The sequence below is a fragment of the Antechinus flavipes genome, chromosome 1, assembly GCF_016432865.1.
Source record: "Antechinus flavipes isolate AdamAnt ecotype Samford, QLD, Australia chromosome 1, AdamAnt_v2, whole genome shotgun sequence".
Classification (NCBI taxonomy): Eukaryota; Metazoa; Chordata; class Mammalia; order Dasyuromorphia; family Dasyuridae; genus Antechinus; species Antechinus flavipes.
Window position 1 is genome coordinate 3,187,947 of NC_067398.1, and position 16,008 is coordinate 3,203,954.

The 16,008-nt window shown below is 52.1% G+C and overlaps 1 protein-coding gene across 7 annotated transcripts in view; it reads right to left on the reverse strand.

Moving 5' to 3' along the window:
* The window catches only part of ADCYAP1R1 (ADCYAP receptor type I), a 57,043-nt gene extending 51,025 nt beyond the window's left edge, over positions 1-6,018 (reverse strand). For all 7 annotated transcript variants that reach the window (XR_007950654.1, XM_051977711.1, XM_051977682.1 and 4 more), the window contains exons 1-2: positions 5,888-6,018; positions 2,715-2,820 (exon numbers count right to left, since the gene is read on the reverse strand). Coding sequence is in view for 6 of the 7 variants with exons in the window: in XM_051977711.1 (XP_051833671.1) it covers positions 2,715-2,820; positions 5,888-5,926 (145 nt within the window). In the remaining variant the exon portion in view is untranslated. The remainder of the gene's footprint in view (positions 1-2,714; positions 2,821-5,887) is intronic.
* Positions 6,019-16,008: the final 9,990 nt, after the last annotated feature.

Genomic DNA, 16,008 nt, shown 5'->3' on the forward strand with positions numbered 1-16,008 from the left:
GCCGGTGTTGGAGAAAGCAAGGAAATTAGAGACCAATTTGCCAACTTCCACTGGATGAGGCAAAAAGTTCCAGGAGAAAAATCTACTTTTGCTCCATCAACTGCACTAAGCCTTTGACTGTGTGGATCACAGAAAAATGTGGCAAGTCCTCAAAGAGGGCCAGATCTTCCTTCTCTTCTCCTAAGGAAGCTACATGTGGACCAAGAAGCAACAGCTAGAACCAAACATGGAAGAACTGATTGGTTTAAGATTGGAAAAAGAGTATGGCAAGACTGTACATTGTCACATTATTTATTTAACTTATACTCAGAGCATATAGGTGAAATGCCAGGCTGGACGAATCAAAAGATGGAATCCAGCAACCTGGACAAATATCAACGGTCTCAGACATGCTGATAATATGACTCTAAGGGCAGAAAATGAAGAAGAATTAAGAAGCCTTTTAATGAGGGTGAGAGAGTAGAGAAAACCGGCCTGAAACTTAACATCAAAAAAACTAAGATCTTGGCAACTGGTCCCATCACTTCCTGGGAAAGAGAGCGAGAAGACATGGAAGCAGTATCTGATTTCCTATTCTTGGACTCAAGGATCACTGCAGGTGTGCAGTCAAGTGCAGTCAAGAAATTAAAAGCTGCTCCTTGGATGGAAAATAAGGAGGTGCTCATTATTTTGGGAATGACTGAGCGAGTTGTGGTATGTGATGGTGACATGTTATACTGTAAGAAATGACGAGAAGGATGGTTTCAGAAAAACTTTAAAAGACTTCTATGAACCGACCACAGTGAGTGAAATAGGAGAACATTATACACAATAACAGCAATATTGTATGGTGTTTAGCTGTGAATGATTTAACAATTCTCAGCCATACGAGGATCTAAGATAATTCTGAAGCACGTAAGATGAAAAATGCTCTCTACTTTCAGAGAGAGAACTGATGGAGCTTGGCGTAGATTGACGCATATGTTTTAAAACTTTGTTTTTCTTGGTTTTGTGATCTGTGTTTTTTGTTAACATGGCTAATATAGAAATAGGTTTTACATGACTGCATATGTATAATCTATATCAAATTGTCTGCTTAATGCTGGGTTAGGAGAGGGAAGGAAAGAGAAAATTTGGAAACGTACAATTTTGAGGAATTGAATGTTAAAAAAAATTTTACATGTAACTGGGGGAAATATGCAAAATTAATAATTTAAAAAGACTACAAAAGAACTGATGGACCATGTACGTGAAATATTGCATATTTTATTAAAAACTTTAAAAACTATATGTTGACTTCATGGAACTTTTCTCCTTTTTTTTTTCTTTGTAAAAATTCATCATTATCAAGAATTGTTCTCTGGGAATGGGGAGAATTACTGTGGGAAATATAAAGGATGTAAAAACAAGAGATATCAATAAAATTTATTTTAACAGAAGGTGCCCAAGAGATGGCTAATAATTACTTTCTCATCTGCAGAAATTCTTTATGTGAGATCTCCAAGTGTATAGAGGGTATTCCGGCTGAAAATGTGAGAACAGGCAGTCTTTGGGAAGGGTTTTTTAAAATAGCAGAACACATTTTCCCAGCCAACAATTAAAATCTCCCACAGATATGTTAAGATTATATCTCTTGATTGATGCACCACAGAGATGATGACTGTTCCACAGTTCTGTGATTATGACCATCAAGCAGGGAGCCATATGCTGTCCTAACTTTTGCCATGAAAACATCCCCCGTGGAGCCAGATGGAGAAGGGATTCCCTCCGGAGGAGGAGATCGGAGCCCCCCACTGAACACCATGGCCACCTGGGAGAGCTCAGCCCAACCAGCCACGAAGGACAAAGTCCGTGAAGAATGCCCTTATCCAGATTCTCACCTGGGGGCACGTCTGGGTTCAGGGGGGTTGACGAGGGGGTTGGTTCCCATGGGTGTCTTTGGTCAACACTGCGGCTCTCCAGCCTTGACCCTGTCCGGTTCCCACCCCCTTTTTTCTGTGGTTTAAATATTGAAGATGCACAGGATGAAAAGACGCGGGGTGAGAAGAGGGGGGTCGGCTTGGGAGACCAAAGCATCTCGGCGGCACAATACTGGACTGAGAGGGCTCAGAGGTCCGGGGAGGCCCCAGCGCGCCGCAGGATTAGGGGAAGCCCAGGAGGCTGACCATGCGGAGGCCAGCTGGAGCACGCACGGGGCAGCGGGGAGGAAGGGGCTTTGCATGGCCAGCGGAGGATTTGTGTTTGAGCCTGGAAGTGATGAAGTGGCCCAGGAGGCTATTTAATAGGAGTGGAACCCCAAGCTGGGACATCAGTCATCACATACACAGGTTGGGACCTGAAGTTGCTGGGAGACTCCGGGCAAGTCATTTCCTAAATTCTGTTCAGTTTCCTCATCTGTACAATTGCTTTCCTGGATAGTAAAGGGCGTTGAACACCAAAAAAAGCCCGCGTAAACGAATGGATGATTATTCTTTTTCTTACTCTAGTGGGTGGGGTTTGGTTTAAGAAGGCCCATTTGGAAGCCTGCCCTGCCCCTCACCAGGCCCCGCCTCTCACTGACATCATCCATCTCCTGGCCCCCCCCCTCACCTGGTCCCACCCATCACCTGACCCTGCTCCTCACTGACCCCACCCCTCACTGGCACTGCCCATCACTGACACGGCCCATCACCTGGTGCCTCCCCTCACTGACACGCCCCTCATGTGGCCCCGCCCTCACCAGCCTCGCCTCTCACCTGGCTCGGACCCGTTCAGCACCATCATCTCATTAGCCCGCTCAATCTTCTCCAGGCACATGGCTTCCTCCTTCTTCAGGATGCAGTCCGAGTGCATGGCAGCAGCCTGTGAAGGAGAAAGGGGGGTCATGTGGCAGAGCCATCCATCCCTCAGTCAGTCTGCAAACCCTTGTGGGCTAGGGCTGGAGTGGGAGATGAGGGGCGGCCCTCGGGGAAGCCTCCACTTGGCAGGAGGGAGGGAGGGAAGGAGGGAGGCAGATCAGGATGGGAAGCAAAGGGGGGCCTCCGTACCCAGCCTCTAATCAGCATTCCTGGGCCCTCCTCAGCCCCTTTTTGCATATGTTGTGCTCACACAGGAGTTGTCCTGGAATCATGGTCCAAGTCAGAGCAGGGGGGAGGGGAGCCTGCGGGGCCAGCTCTGGTGAGGGGACATTGGGGTGCTGCTTGGGGAATGCAGCCTCAGGCCTGGGGGTGCAAGAGATCATCCTTCAAGGCCAAATTCAGGTGAAATCTTCCCGTCTTTCTGAGTGGGGGCCACCCCTGGGGCTCTTGAGCCTCCATGGCGTCCTGTGGGCGCCTTTTGCAGTCAGCCTTGGGGCCCAAGGATGCCCAGAGGCCGTGTCTTTGCTCCTTCAACTCAGGTTCTATTTTATCTAGTGTTGAATGAAGGCAGGAATGAACGGTGCCAGAGGAGCAGCTTCGGCAGAGCGATTGGGTATGGGACAAACTCACTGGGGAGCGGCCACAAAGGCTGCCGTTTATTACATAATGACTGATGGGCTAAAGCCATACTCACTTTCAGAGGGACGTGGTGTTTGAAAGTCGGAGGGAAGCATGATTCATAAGGAAATATATTTAAGAATGAACATATATATAATAACCAACAAATGTTTTTATGCATATCTGGGGAAAATAACAATTAAAAAAATTTTTAAAAATAATTGGAGGGAAAAGGGGGAGGGAAGTAAGAGCCGGCTTTAGATCGCAAGGGAGGAGTTGGGGAGGGCCCAGGGAGGACCTGTAGGTCCTCCCCAGGGAGGAGCCATGCGTGTGGCGTGTGTGTCATGGCTGTGAGCAGGTGCCAGTCTGAATTAAATTATGACCATTTCTATAGAAACAGGGTGAATGAGTTAAAGTTCTGACAGTGGAGGCAGAACGGGCTCATTGGCACCTGCTTCAGGGGGATAGGAAGATGTTTTTTAGGATATTTGCCCTTCCAAGCCACAGAGGCACAGATCAGGTCCTTCTCTCTGGCACCGATCCACCGTGTGACCCGGGACATGACGCATAGTCTGGTCAGACCTAACTTTGTCCACCTATAAAATGGTGCCACAATTTGTGGTGTGGGGAAAGAGGGGCCTGGCAGGCCTCCGAAGTCCTCCAGGGCGATCGGTCACTTCCTGGGAGACGGAGTGACCGGTCATCCAGGCGGGAAGGGACTGGCCTTTCAGGGCGGCCATCTGTGCCTGGCCATCTTTGGCTCCAGCACAGGCAGAAAGGCTTTGGATTGGCTCGCTCATCCCTTGTTGCCACATGGGCTTTCTCCTTTGGGGCTCAACCCCCTACAATGGGAGGGAAGGGATTCTCCAAGAAGCCCCCAGGGGTCTAGGACTAGGTGCCAGGTTCCACGGGGCCCACGAAACTGTTTCCTTCCCATCCAGCTTCCATGTGGTTCCCAGCCAGTGGGCAACTGGCAGGGTGGCTTGGGCCAGGGTGGGCAGGACCAAATGTGTGGGGGGAGAGGTGGGCCACTGAAGCTCTGGGCACTGCTCCCACGGCCTGACCTGCCTTCCTAATGAAGCCTATTCAGGACGCCCAGGGGCTAATCACCTCTCCAGGCCTGGGGACTTTCCCAGCCACCGAGAGACGCCAGGCCCTGGGGGGTTCCCATGGTGGCTGGGAAGCCACGCCGGGCCCAGCTCTCAGCCTTCTAAGGGGACAGAGGCAGCTTCCTGCTGGCTTCTGTACTGGAGGAGGGAGGCCAGGGAGTTGGTGAGGAAAGAAGGAGATTGGGAGGAGGGGAGGCTGGGGAATGAGGGAAACGGGGAGAAAGAGAGAAAGAAGGAGGAGGGGGAGAAATTGGGAGGAGAGGAAAAGGGCGTAAATGGGAGAAATAAGGAGGAGGGAAAAGGGCATAAATGGGAGAAATAAGGAGGAGGGGAGAGATTGGGAGGAGGGAAAAGGGCATAAATGGGAGAAATGAAGAGGAGGGGAGAGATTGGGAGGAGGGAAAAGGGCATAAGTGGGAGAAATAAGGAGGAGGGAAAAGGGCATAAATGGGAGAAATAAGGAGGAGGGAAAAGGGCATAAATGGGAGAAATAAGGAGGAGGGGAGAGATTGGGAGGAGGGGAAAAGGGCATAAATGGGAGAAATGAAGAGGAGGGGAGAGATTGGGAGGAGGGAAAAGGGCATAAATGGGAGAAATGAAGAGGAGGGGAGAGATTGGAAGGAGGGGAAAGAGGAAAAATGGGGAAAGAGGAGGATTCTATGGTTCTATGAGTTCTATGGGTTCTGTGAGGAAAGAGCTCCCCTGAGGGATTCTGGGATGGGTGAATAGGTGGAACCACAAGGGAAGGAAGGAGCCCGAAGTTCTGCATCTGCTGCCTGGGGCGGAGGGGGAGGGGGTAGGAGTGTCTACCAGGGACAATCACAGATGAAGTCCCACAGCGGCAGCACAGGGATGACTCTTGCTCAGGCTCCATGGGTCAGGAAAGGAGAGAAACCCCTACAGCCGGGGGACCAGGGGAGCTGCGGCTGAAGGGCCCGCCCCGCCCCCCAGCAGAGCCTGGGGGCAGGGAAGGCTGCGGGAAGTCTGCCTGAGGGAAGTGGGCTTAAGGGCGGGGCTCTGCCCCTGAAGGCTGTCGGGTCAATGGGCAGTTCCCCAGCCGGGTCTGCAGAGGCCGTCTCGGGAGTGAGGAAGCCCTGGGTCATTAGAGGGGTTGGCGGAGGCGTCGAAGTATTGATTTCACTCCCCGAGGCCGGCAGGGAGGAGCACGTGGGGATCACTCCAACCTCGCGGTCCCCAAAGTCTTGGGCCACGTGCGTGCAGGGCTCTGCCCACCGCCCCCTATCAGCACGGCTGGACGGCCAAGGGGATCCCTCTCACTACAGCGGCAACTGGGCAAGAGAAAGAAACACACCCAGGGACCGGGGAATCGCGAGGGGCGCTTACCGTGGGCAGCAGCAGGAGGAGGAGGACGGCGGCCGCCATGACGCTGCCTCTCGGGCGAGGGCTGGCCCGCAGTGTGGGACCCTGGGACGGAGGCGGGGGCAGTCTCTAAGCCGGGGGCGCCGGCAGGTCTGAGCCCTGTGGAGAAAGGGAAGGACCGTCACCCCTGGGGAGAGTGGGGACACCCCGTTTTGAGAGCAAGCCTCCGGCTTTTTGGCCCGACCTTCAAGACCCATCCCAGCCTGGCTCCCGTCTCTTTCCCCACCTTTCATGACCCTTCCGTACACACCCTGGGCGCTGCCCTGGAGAGGGGGGAAGGCAAGGACTGGGGAGACTCTGCCCCCCTTCCTTTAAGAACTGTTCTCAGTCCTTCCTCCAGCGCAGTTTGGGGCCCATGATTGAGCAGGCGCCCAGGCTCCGCACACCCCTTTGGAGAGTGATTGTCCGACAATTAGGGAGGCTTTGCAACCATTTGCAAGATGGGGGGGCAACCCCTCAGCCCAACAAATATTTCCTGAGCATCCTCGGGGTGCCAGGCACTGAGATTTAAGGGAAAAAAGGAAAGAAAAAGGAAGGAAGCAAGGAAGGAAGGAAGGAAAGAAGGAAGGAGGGAGGGAGGGAGGGAGGGAGGGAGGGAGGGAGAGAGAGAGAGAGAGAGAGAGAGAGAGAGAGAGAGAGAAGAGAGAGAGAGAGAGAGAGAGAGAGAGAGAGAGAGAAAGGTAGAAAAAAGGAAAGAAAGAAAAAGAAATGAAGGGAGGAAGGAGAAAGAAAGAAGAAAAGTAGAAAGAGGGAAAGAAAGAAAAAGAAAGAAGAAAGGTAGAAAGAAGAAACAGAAAGGATTCCTGCTTGCTGGGAGTTCTCATTCTAGCTGGGAAGTTCACAGCAACGGTAGCAGCTCATAGTTCTGTATCCAAAAGTGGATCTTACTGGATCTTACAATTCATAAAAGCCTTTCTTCACATGAATTCCATGATAAATGATGTATCATAATAACCTTTAATGTGCTATAATATGTAAACAAAGTGGTCTAGGAGATCGGCACTGGTCGTTGGGAGGAGCTGAATGCAAATCCTGCCTCAGACATTTACTTGGTGTGAGACCCTGCCCAAGTCAGCCTGCCTCAGGTTCCCCCTCTGCGAGGGGGGGGGGGACAGCTGCCGGCTCCCAGAGCGTGATGGAGAGCCCCCTGGGCTCCCGCCTGCTGTGACGGGCTGCGGAGAGGGCGCCCCCGTGCGGATGGGGACCCGCCCCCCAGATGTGTCTGCGCCCCAGCCCGTCTCCGCCCTGATTTAGCGCACTAGAATAGGGCGCAGATGACAGCGTTGGCGGAAGCAGCTGAGGGAGGCCTTGCCTGCCCGTGGCCCCCCGGGAGCCCCAGGGACCAGGAGCAGCCCCTAAGGCTCCCGGGTCAGGACTCTCCCCACTCACCCATTTCTGGGCCTAGAGGAGTCTTCCCGCCCCCTCCCCCCAAACCCATTCCTTCCACGCCCCCTAGTCCAGGCCGGGCCTGCATCCGCCCGCGTGTCTGCTGCGTGAAGGAAGGAAGGAATGCAGGAGTCGGGGCATCTGGGTCCGAGCCTGGGGAGGGGGGGGGGGACAGGCTGGGAGGGGCACAGAGATGGAGCGGGCCAAGAGCCTCCTGCTGAGCCCCAGCCCCCGGAGGCCCCCTCCTCAGGGCGCCCAAGGCCTGCTGGGTGTGAGGGGGAAGCAAGGAGGGGGTGGGGAGGCCCTCTCGGCCCCTCCCTGATGGCCTGGTCTAGCCAGGGCACAAACAGCGTCCCCCCTAATTCTGCTGCAATGAGACTGTCGGCCGGAGCAATGGCCTGGGTAGGGAGCCCTGGCTCTGGAGTCCCAGGGTTTGAGTTCAGATCCCACCCTCAAGTTTCACTACCCACAAAGCTGTGCCCAATCACCTCGGGTCAATGAGCCTCAGTTTTGTTATCTATATAATGGGAGCAGTATCTCCCAGAGTGATTGGGAGACTCAAATGGGACGATGGGTGTGGACAAAGCCTCGCGGGAGCATCCGGTGTCATTAGGAGGACCCGCATCTGAGCCCTGAGGGGCCTCCCGGGTCTGGCGGGCTGCCTGCGGCGCTGCTGCTTCAGGTGGAGGGAGGGAGGCGGGGGTAGCGGGCGCGTGTGGGGGGGAGGGAAGGCGAGGAGGGTCACCTGCCCTGGCTGCAGTGCAGGGGCCAAGGCAGTGGGAGAGGGCAGAGGGCAGCCGGCTGGGGGAGGGGCTGTGGCTAAGCCGGAGGGCAGCTGCTGGACAGCGACCGGCTGCAGCTGAGGGGGAGGGGAGGGCGGGGCTCCCCTCGGGAAGGGCGGCCTCAGTCAGTGCTGGGCCCCAGGGCCGGCTGGGAAATGTGATTATGAGGCTGTGGCTGGCTGGGCCTTTATTAAATTACCGGAGATAGAGATGGAAAAAGAGATGGAGACGGCACAGGAGGAGAGAGAGCCGGGGGCGGACGCGGAGAGGGCAGAGGGAGAGACGGAGCTGCAGAAAGCCTGGAGAGACAGATGGAGAGACAGACCGAGAGATGGAGAGACAGAGAGACAGAGAGATGGAGAGACAGAGAGATGGAGAGACAGAAAGAGAGACAGACAGAGACAGAGCAGAATGAGAGAGCCAGGGGCAGACACGGAGAGGGCAGAGGGAGAGACGGAGCTGCAGAAAGCCTGGAGAGACAGACAGAGAGATGGAGAGACAGAGAGATGGAGAGACAGAAAGAGAGACAGACAGAGACAGAGCAGAATGAGAGAGCCAGGGGCAGACACGGAGAGGGCAGAGGGAGAGACAGAGACACAGAGAGATGGAGAGACAGGGAGATGGAGAGACAGAGAGATGGAGAGATGGAGAGACAGACAGAGAGACAGAGCAGAATGAGAGAGGCAGAGCAGGGACAGGGACGGGGACAGACAAAAGGCGCCCACCCCCAGTGCGGGAGCTGAGGCCGGCCAGCTGGTCTCCCGAGGAGAGCATGGTGGGATGCCGGGAGGACAGAAAGCTCGCTGCTGAGCCAGCCCCCAGCCATGACGCTGAGGCCCCCCCCACTGGGCTCAGACTTCCCTCCGTGCTCTGGGAGAGTCCTCATGGCCTCCAGACGGAGCTGGCCTGAGAGTGGCCCCCAGGCTTTGGGGAGGAGTTTGCGGAGCCCAAAGACCCCCGACCTCCAAAGAAGCTCCCGCTTGGGATCCCGGCTCAGCAGCCACTGGGGCACAGACCCCCGGGGGCCGAATCCGCCTTTTCCCTTCACGAAGACGGGCCTTGGAGGACTCGCCCGGGCCCAGCTACAGCCACACGGGCGGCCGCCAGTTTTTCTGCACGGTGCAAATCGCCCCTCACTAAAAGCCCGGGAGGGGATCCCCATTCCCGCCCCTCCCCCGCCCTTCCCAAGTGCGTCCACGCCAACGAGCAAAGAAGAAATGCCTGGTGTGGGCGGGGCCGGGGGGGCTGCAGGGGAGCCCAAGGGAGGCCCCTGGGAGTGAGCCGTCGGGCACCGGCGGGGGGAGGCCCCGGGAACGTCAAGGAGGCCGAGGTTTCTGGCGAGGGGCAGCGGCCCCGCCCGGGGTGGAGATGGATCCCCGCGGCGTTGGAGCAGAGGAGGGGGACTTCGGGGGACGGAGAGAGAGGGCGGGCCTGTGCCCAGATGCCCCTCCCCGGGGAGCAGGACGGCGGCGCAGCCCGGAAGTGGGAGAGTGGGAGAGAGCGCGGCGGCGGGGCACGGCTGGGAAGCAGCGTCCGTGGGCAGGACGGGCGCGGGCCGCCGGTGCCCTCTGCAGGTTGGCAGATGGGGAGAGCAGAGAAAGGGCGGCCCGGAGGCCAGGAAGGCGGCCGGCTTTCTGGGGGGAGAGCCGAGCACGTGGACAGTCTGACCCTGCACAACCGCGGAGCCAAGGTCGCAGGTTAAAGCTTTGGTTAGCTCTGTTACCTTCATGCAGAGAAAGGTCTGCTGCTTAATCTCAGCCAAGGCCACTGCCTTAATCCCAGAGACCCGTCCCTCTGTCCATCTGTCCCCATCCACTGATCCATCTCTCCATCCAACTCATCTGTCCGTCCATCCGTCCATCCATCCATCCAGCCGTCCATCCCTCCATCCATTCATCCATCCGTCTGTCAATCCATCTGTCCGTATGTCCGTCCATCCGTCTGTCCATCCGTCCATCCATCCATCCAGCCGTCTGTCAATCCATCTGTCCGTATGTCCATCCATCCATCCGTCCGTCCATCGAGTTGCTCTGCACCGGGTCACAGAAGGAAAGCTTAGAGAAGCTAAGGCCTGGCTAGAAACCCTGCTGAGCGGCCGCTGCTCAGGGACAGAGTCAGCCTGTCACACACGGCGTTGACCCAAGGGGAGGGAGTGTGGCCGAGGCCCCCTCACAGTTTCCCAACGGGCCCAACAAGGACCTGAAGCTGAGAGTGACCGCGCCACATCCCGAAGCGCTTCCTTCTTCCCATGGCGGCTCCCTTGGGGCTCCTGCCCCCTCCTTCTTCCTCGGGGCCCCAAACTTTGTCTTAAGAAAGCGGAGAAGGGGCCCGACCCCATTTTACAGATGGGGAAACTTGTGACAGATTCTGGGCCTTGCCCAAGGTCACACAGCTAGTAACTCAAAGGAAGCCTTCCCGGCCCCAGGCCAGTAGAGAGCCCTTGAGTCAGCCCTGCCTTCCACTTACAGAGGAGGAGCCTGAGGCCCAAGGTCCCATGGGGAGAAGCCTCCCCTGTGCCCCCTAAATCCTAGTGCTCCCCTCTGTGGAGGTGGGGGGCACAACAGTAAGTCTTGTGTTTATATAACAGACTGCCTTCCCAGAGCCTGGCACAGTGCCGGGCACACAGTAGGGGCTTAATGCTGGCTGACTCCTCGGTGCAGTGCCCGCCTCCCGCCCGTCCCAGCGGGATTAACCGTCCGCTAGAGCCATTCCTCTGCAGCTGCCAGAGAGTCCCCGAGCTGGAGGAGGGGTCGCCTCCCAGCCGGGGCCGGGCTCCCGCGCCCGCCTTGGCAGCACCGGTTTGGGTGGCAGGAGGGACTTCCCAGGGCACGTTAGAGGCTGGCAGACCCCAGGCCTGTGGAGCACGCCACCTCCACCTCGGCTAGTCTTTCCTTTGTCCCTCTCCACCAACACTGCCAACTGTCTGCGCAGCTTCTCCTGGCAGTGCCCGTTCACATCTCCTCAGCCCTCCGAACTGCCAGCACCTGGCTGTGTCTTAGAGCTACCCCGGCCCTCCCTCCCTCGAGCGGGCGCCCCGCCGTCTCCCCCATCCCCTCCTCGGCTGTCGCCTGAGGGTCTGAAGCAAGATTTGAATTCAGGTCTTCCTGATCCTAGACAGCATGGCCGACGAGTTAAGAATTGTTTTTATATTTTTAAGTGGTTGAAAAAAATCAAAAGAAAAATACCATTTTGTGACATGTTAAAATAATATGAAATTGAAATTTCATTGCCCACAGACAAAATGTTATTGGCCACGGCACCGCCCGGGGACTCGGAGCACCCCACCCTGTCACGGGATGCTCCCTGGAGACTTGGTGGCATTTGTTATTACAAGGGGATCCCCATCGTGTCAAAATGAGAAAAGTGGCCTTGAATGACGCAAGTCGGCGCAGATTATTTGATTATCGGGTTGGATGACAAACGTCGTGTTTATTATGCAAGGTCGTCGTCCCGGGCTAAAGGAATCGAACGGAGGCAACGTGACCAGATTTTGCCCCCATCCCGATAGTCTCAGCGGGCTGGAAAGTAGCCGTCAGAAAATGTGGAAACCTTAAGACGTGGTATCTCATCCCAGCGGGATGAACAACGGAAAGGAGCCGCAGCCAGAGTGAGTTTCCCAGCGGCTCATTTGCTAAGCGAGTAAAGGAAAGTCACTGACTTATGGCTAATTAATTAAAGCCTGTTGGTTAGCAGCAGCAGCCAGAGAAATGTATCCAGAGCAAAGATCCTTGTTTAAGCCACTTAGCCTTCAGGCTCAATCAGTCATATGGCCTGGGAGTGACGGCGGGATTTGGCAGCCCCTATCTGCCGGAAAAGACATTCTCAAAGACGAAATCCGTAAAATCTCACCACAGATCAGCATCAACAACTTCCCCAATTAATTCTGATGGCAAGGAGCACCAACTCTGAACCTAAATTAAGTAAAAGCTCAGCTCTCTAAAAAGAATTCCACTCTTCTCATTAGTAGCGCTATATTTTAAATGATTATTATTATCTTTTAAAATTGTTTAATAAGGAATTCGTGGAAATTTGATTCTTCTCCTTTGAGTATTGACATAAGAGCCTCATTTCCCTTCGGGGTCCACAAAGGCCACAATAATGACTATCCCGCCCTTGGCAGAGGTTTGCCAACCTTTGCTTTAATCTAATGGGAACCAAGAAGAAAGGCTTCCTATAGTTTGTAAAAAGCAATTTCACAAGTTTCCACGGGAACTAGAATAATGCTAAGTGGTAAGCTAGAACACAAAAGATAATTGGAAAAAACCAAGCTGACTTTGATCCACGAATGGAGAAATGGCTCAATAGCAGCTTTTTGGTGAAACTGACAAGAGGAATCTATCTGCCTGTTGAAGGGTTTTAATATTTGATATTTGGTAAATATTTGGTAGATGAAGGTTTCAGAGAAATCACCCCAACATGGATGAAATGCGACCATATTTTGTGGCCATAGAATGCCATAGTTAGTCTTGAGGGAAAAGAAGGAGAAAGGAGTCCGGGAAGAAGTGAATTGGTTCTGAGTGGACCACAGAGACAGATGGAGACAGAAAGAGACAGAGAATAGAGACAGAGAAAGAGAATCAGAGAGACAGAGAGAGAGACAGACATTCAGACAGACAGACAGAGAGAGACAAACAGACAGACAGAGACAGACAGACAGACAGACAGAGAGAAAGAGAGAGACAGACAGAGAAAGAGAGAGACAGACAGAGAGAAAGAGAGAGACAGACAGAGAGAGACAGACAGACAGACAGACCGAGAGAGAGAGACAGACAGAGACAGACAGAGAGAGAGAAAGAGACAGACAGAGAGAGACAGATAGACAGAGAAAGAGAGAGAAAGAGAGAGACAGAGAGAGAGATAGACAGACAGATAGACAGAGACAGAGAAAGACACAGAGAGAGAGAGACAGACAGACAGACAGACAAGAGAGAAAAAGAGAGAGAGGTGAGAGGGCATCAATACCAGGCTATTTATCCTCTGGGTATACTATTGAGAAGTTTTGTGGACAGGGGCCTGGCGGGGGGTTAGAAATTCAATTTGGCTGCTGAGCTGAGGATGCATTGGAGGAGGGGAGACCCGACATGAGGGTTCAGGGTCTGGGCTAGGTGAAGAGAAGGAGCAAGAGCAGACCCCCGTCTGTTCGTTTCTGACAGATTGCATCAGAGATAATTAAGAACTCCAGGAGCCGGGGACAGGGTGAGAGGGGAGCAGAGGGGAGATCCCAACGTTGCTCCAGACCAGCGGCTCTGAGATTACAAACCCCACAGATTGTATAGGGGATTGTTTGTTATCTTGGGGAGGAGAGAGAGAGGGGGAAAACACTGGAACACAAGGAATTACAAAGGTGAATGTTGAAAGTTATCTTTGCATGTATTAGAAAAATATAATACTATTAAAAATAAAATTCTCATTATGTTGATGGAGAAAATAATAAGCATGCAGATAATAAAGGGATAGGAGAGCAGGCTTGAGAAAAAAGTAAATATATATTTTTTATATTTATATTGTCAAAATATGTATATATATAATAGTTTGTATGCATGTATAAAATTGGTTTTGTGAATATTCTGTGTATTTCCAAGTATAAGTATATATACATCATATATTTCCGATTGACGTGTGTTTCATATGTATATATGGAAAATATACTTACATTTTGTATACATGTGTTTCCATAGATGTATATACATTATGTGTGTATATTTGGAAATGCACACAGAGTACTCACAAAACCAGTCATATTCCGGAGCACAAAGACTTACGATAAATTCACATGGGCAGAAATTTTACATACTACATTTATCAATGATACTGCTATAAAATTAGTCATTGAAAAGGAAAATATAATCAAATGAGTCAAAGTTACATGTAAACTGAAAATTATGAAATGATGGCCAGGCTAAACTATAAATTACAGAAACAATAGTTATCATATATTAACGACAATAACAATATAAATAGAACATATCAAAATTTATGGGATGCAGCCAAAGCAATACTCAGAGGCAAATTTACGTTCCTTAACGCTCATATTAGCAACAAAGAAAAAGGGGAAATTAAAGAGCTGAGTTTGCAGTAAAAGAAATTAAGAAAATGAACAAATTAGTATGTCTAAACCAAGAACAAAGGAGGAACTTATTTTTAAAAAATAAAAGGAAAACTAATAAAACACATGAGAAAAATTAAATTGATAATAAAACAAGGAACTGTTTGGAAAAGACCCATAAAATCAGGGGAAAAAATTACTAGTGGGAAAAACAGAAGAGAAAATGAACAAATTATCAGTTGCAGAAAAATGGAAAGACAGATCACATTGAATGCAAAAGAAACAAAGAAAATGATCAGAAATTAATGGATATTTTTGGGAAAAAAAAAGCCATGAGATACCTTAAGTGATACAAATTTCCAGGAGCTACTCTAAATAAATAACTCTTAGAAGGAGAAATCACTTGGATCATCAAGGAGCTAGCATATAAAAAGACCTAAGACCAGATGATTCACATATAAATTCTACTGAATGTCCAAAGATCAAATGATCTTATCATATGTGAACTGCTTTCAAAAATAGAGAACTATGATTGTCTTCTCTATTAGGAAAATATGGTTCTGCTCCTCAAACACAACAGAAAGAGAAAACTACACATCACTATCAGTGATGAATATCATTTATAATAATAGAAGGCCACAAACAAAAAAGTATCTCACATGAGCATGTAAAATTTATGCCAGGAATATAAGTATGATTGAACAGTAAGAAAATGATTATTGCAAGCCATAGAAATAAGAAAAACCACAATAACCTGTGGACACATAAAAGCCTCTGATTTATTATGACGTCAGTTTCTGTTAAGCTATAAGAAAGTCTAAAGTCAGAAAGTCAAACGATAGTCGGTCAATAAGCACTGATTAGCACATGCTGTGTGCCAGACTCTGGGCTAAGTGTCCGGGGTACAAGGAAAGGCAAAAAAAGTCTCTGTTTTCAAGGGACTCGCAGCCAAACAGTGGGAGAGACTGCAAACACTTAGGGACAAATGAGTCATGTCCAGGACGAATGGGAGATAGTCAATAGAGGGAAGTGGCCGGGGTGAAGGTGGCAAGGCTTCCTGTAGAAGGGGAGGGAGGCTCCACGCCGGCCTTTCCGCTGGGCTCTTTCACCCCCATCGAGAAGCTTCTCAATCCTTCACTTTCTGCCTCCCGAGGTGTGACTGGGACCGATGACATTTCTCCCAGAAACCCTGATTCCGACTTCTGATTCACCCGGCCCGGCATCGCACATGATGTTCTCTGCTTGTGAGTTAAGTCAATTAGGGGACCACACAACCAACGGGTGTCCTGTGTCCGCTTCTAATTGCCTTTGACCGGCCTGTGGCTCCTGGGAGCGGGAGGACCCGGCGCTTCCTTCTTCCTGAAGACTTGCCACATTTTGTTGGGATCTGTGGTGAATGAAACCGAAAGAGACCCCGCCCGGAACTTGCTGAATCCCTAACCGGGCAAATGCTGGTGCTTTGGTCTTTAGCTCCTCTTAAATCTCCTCCAGGAGAGCCTGGGCTTCAAACACAGGTCCCATCGGTCTCCGCTGGAAATGGCAGCGGTCGCCATGGGAAGGAGCAGATGAGCAGCAACCTTGGCAGGTAGAGCCCCAGCCGGCACTGTCCCATTTGGAGCCATGGTGGGCGTCAGGTGCGTCACTCCTCCCCCATACCTGAGCATGGGGGGGGGGGCTTCAGCAGAGCCACTGAGCCCCAAGGCAGGCAACCTATCAATCACCCTGCAAAGGCCCATCCCATCCCAGCCATTCACCCGCACTGGCCCCCACTATGTGCGCAGTGGACTTCATGAGACTCTGAAGGGCAAAGGGCAGCCAGAACCAGCAGTTGCCCACCTACAATTGTGTTTTACATTGACTCCTCCTCAGGA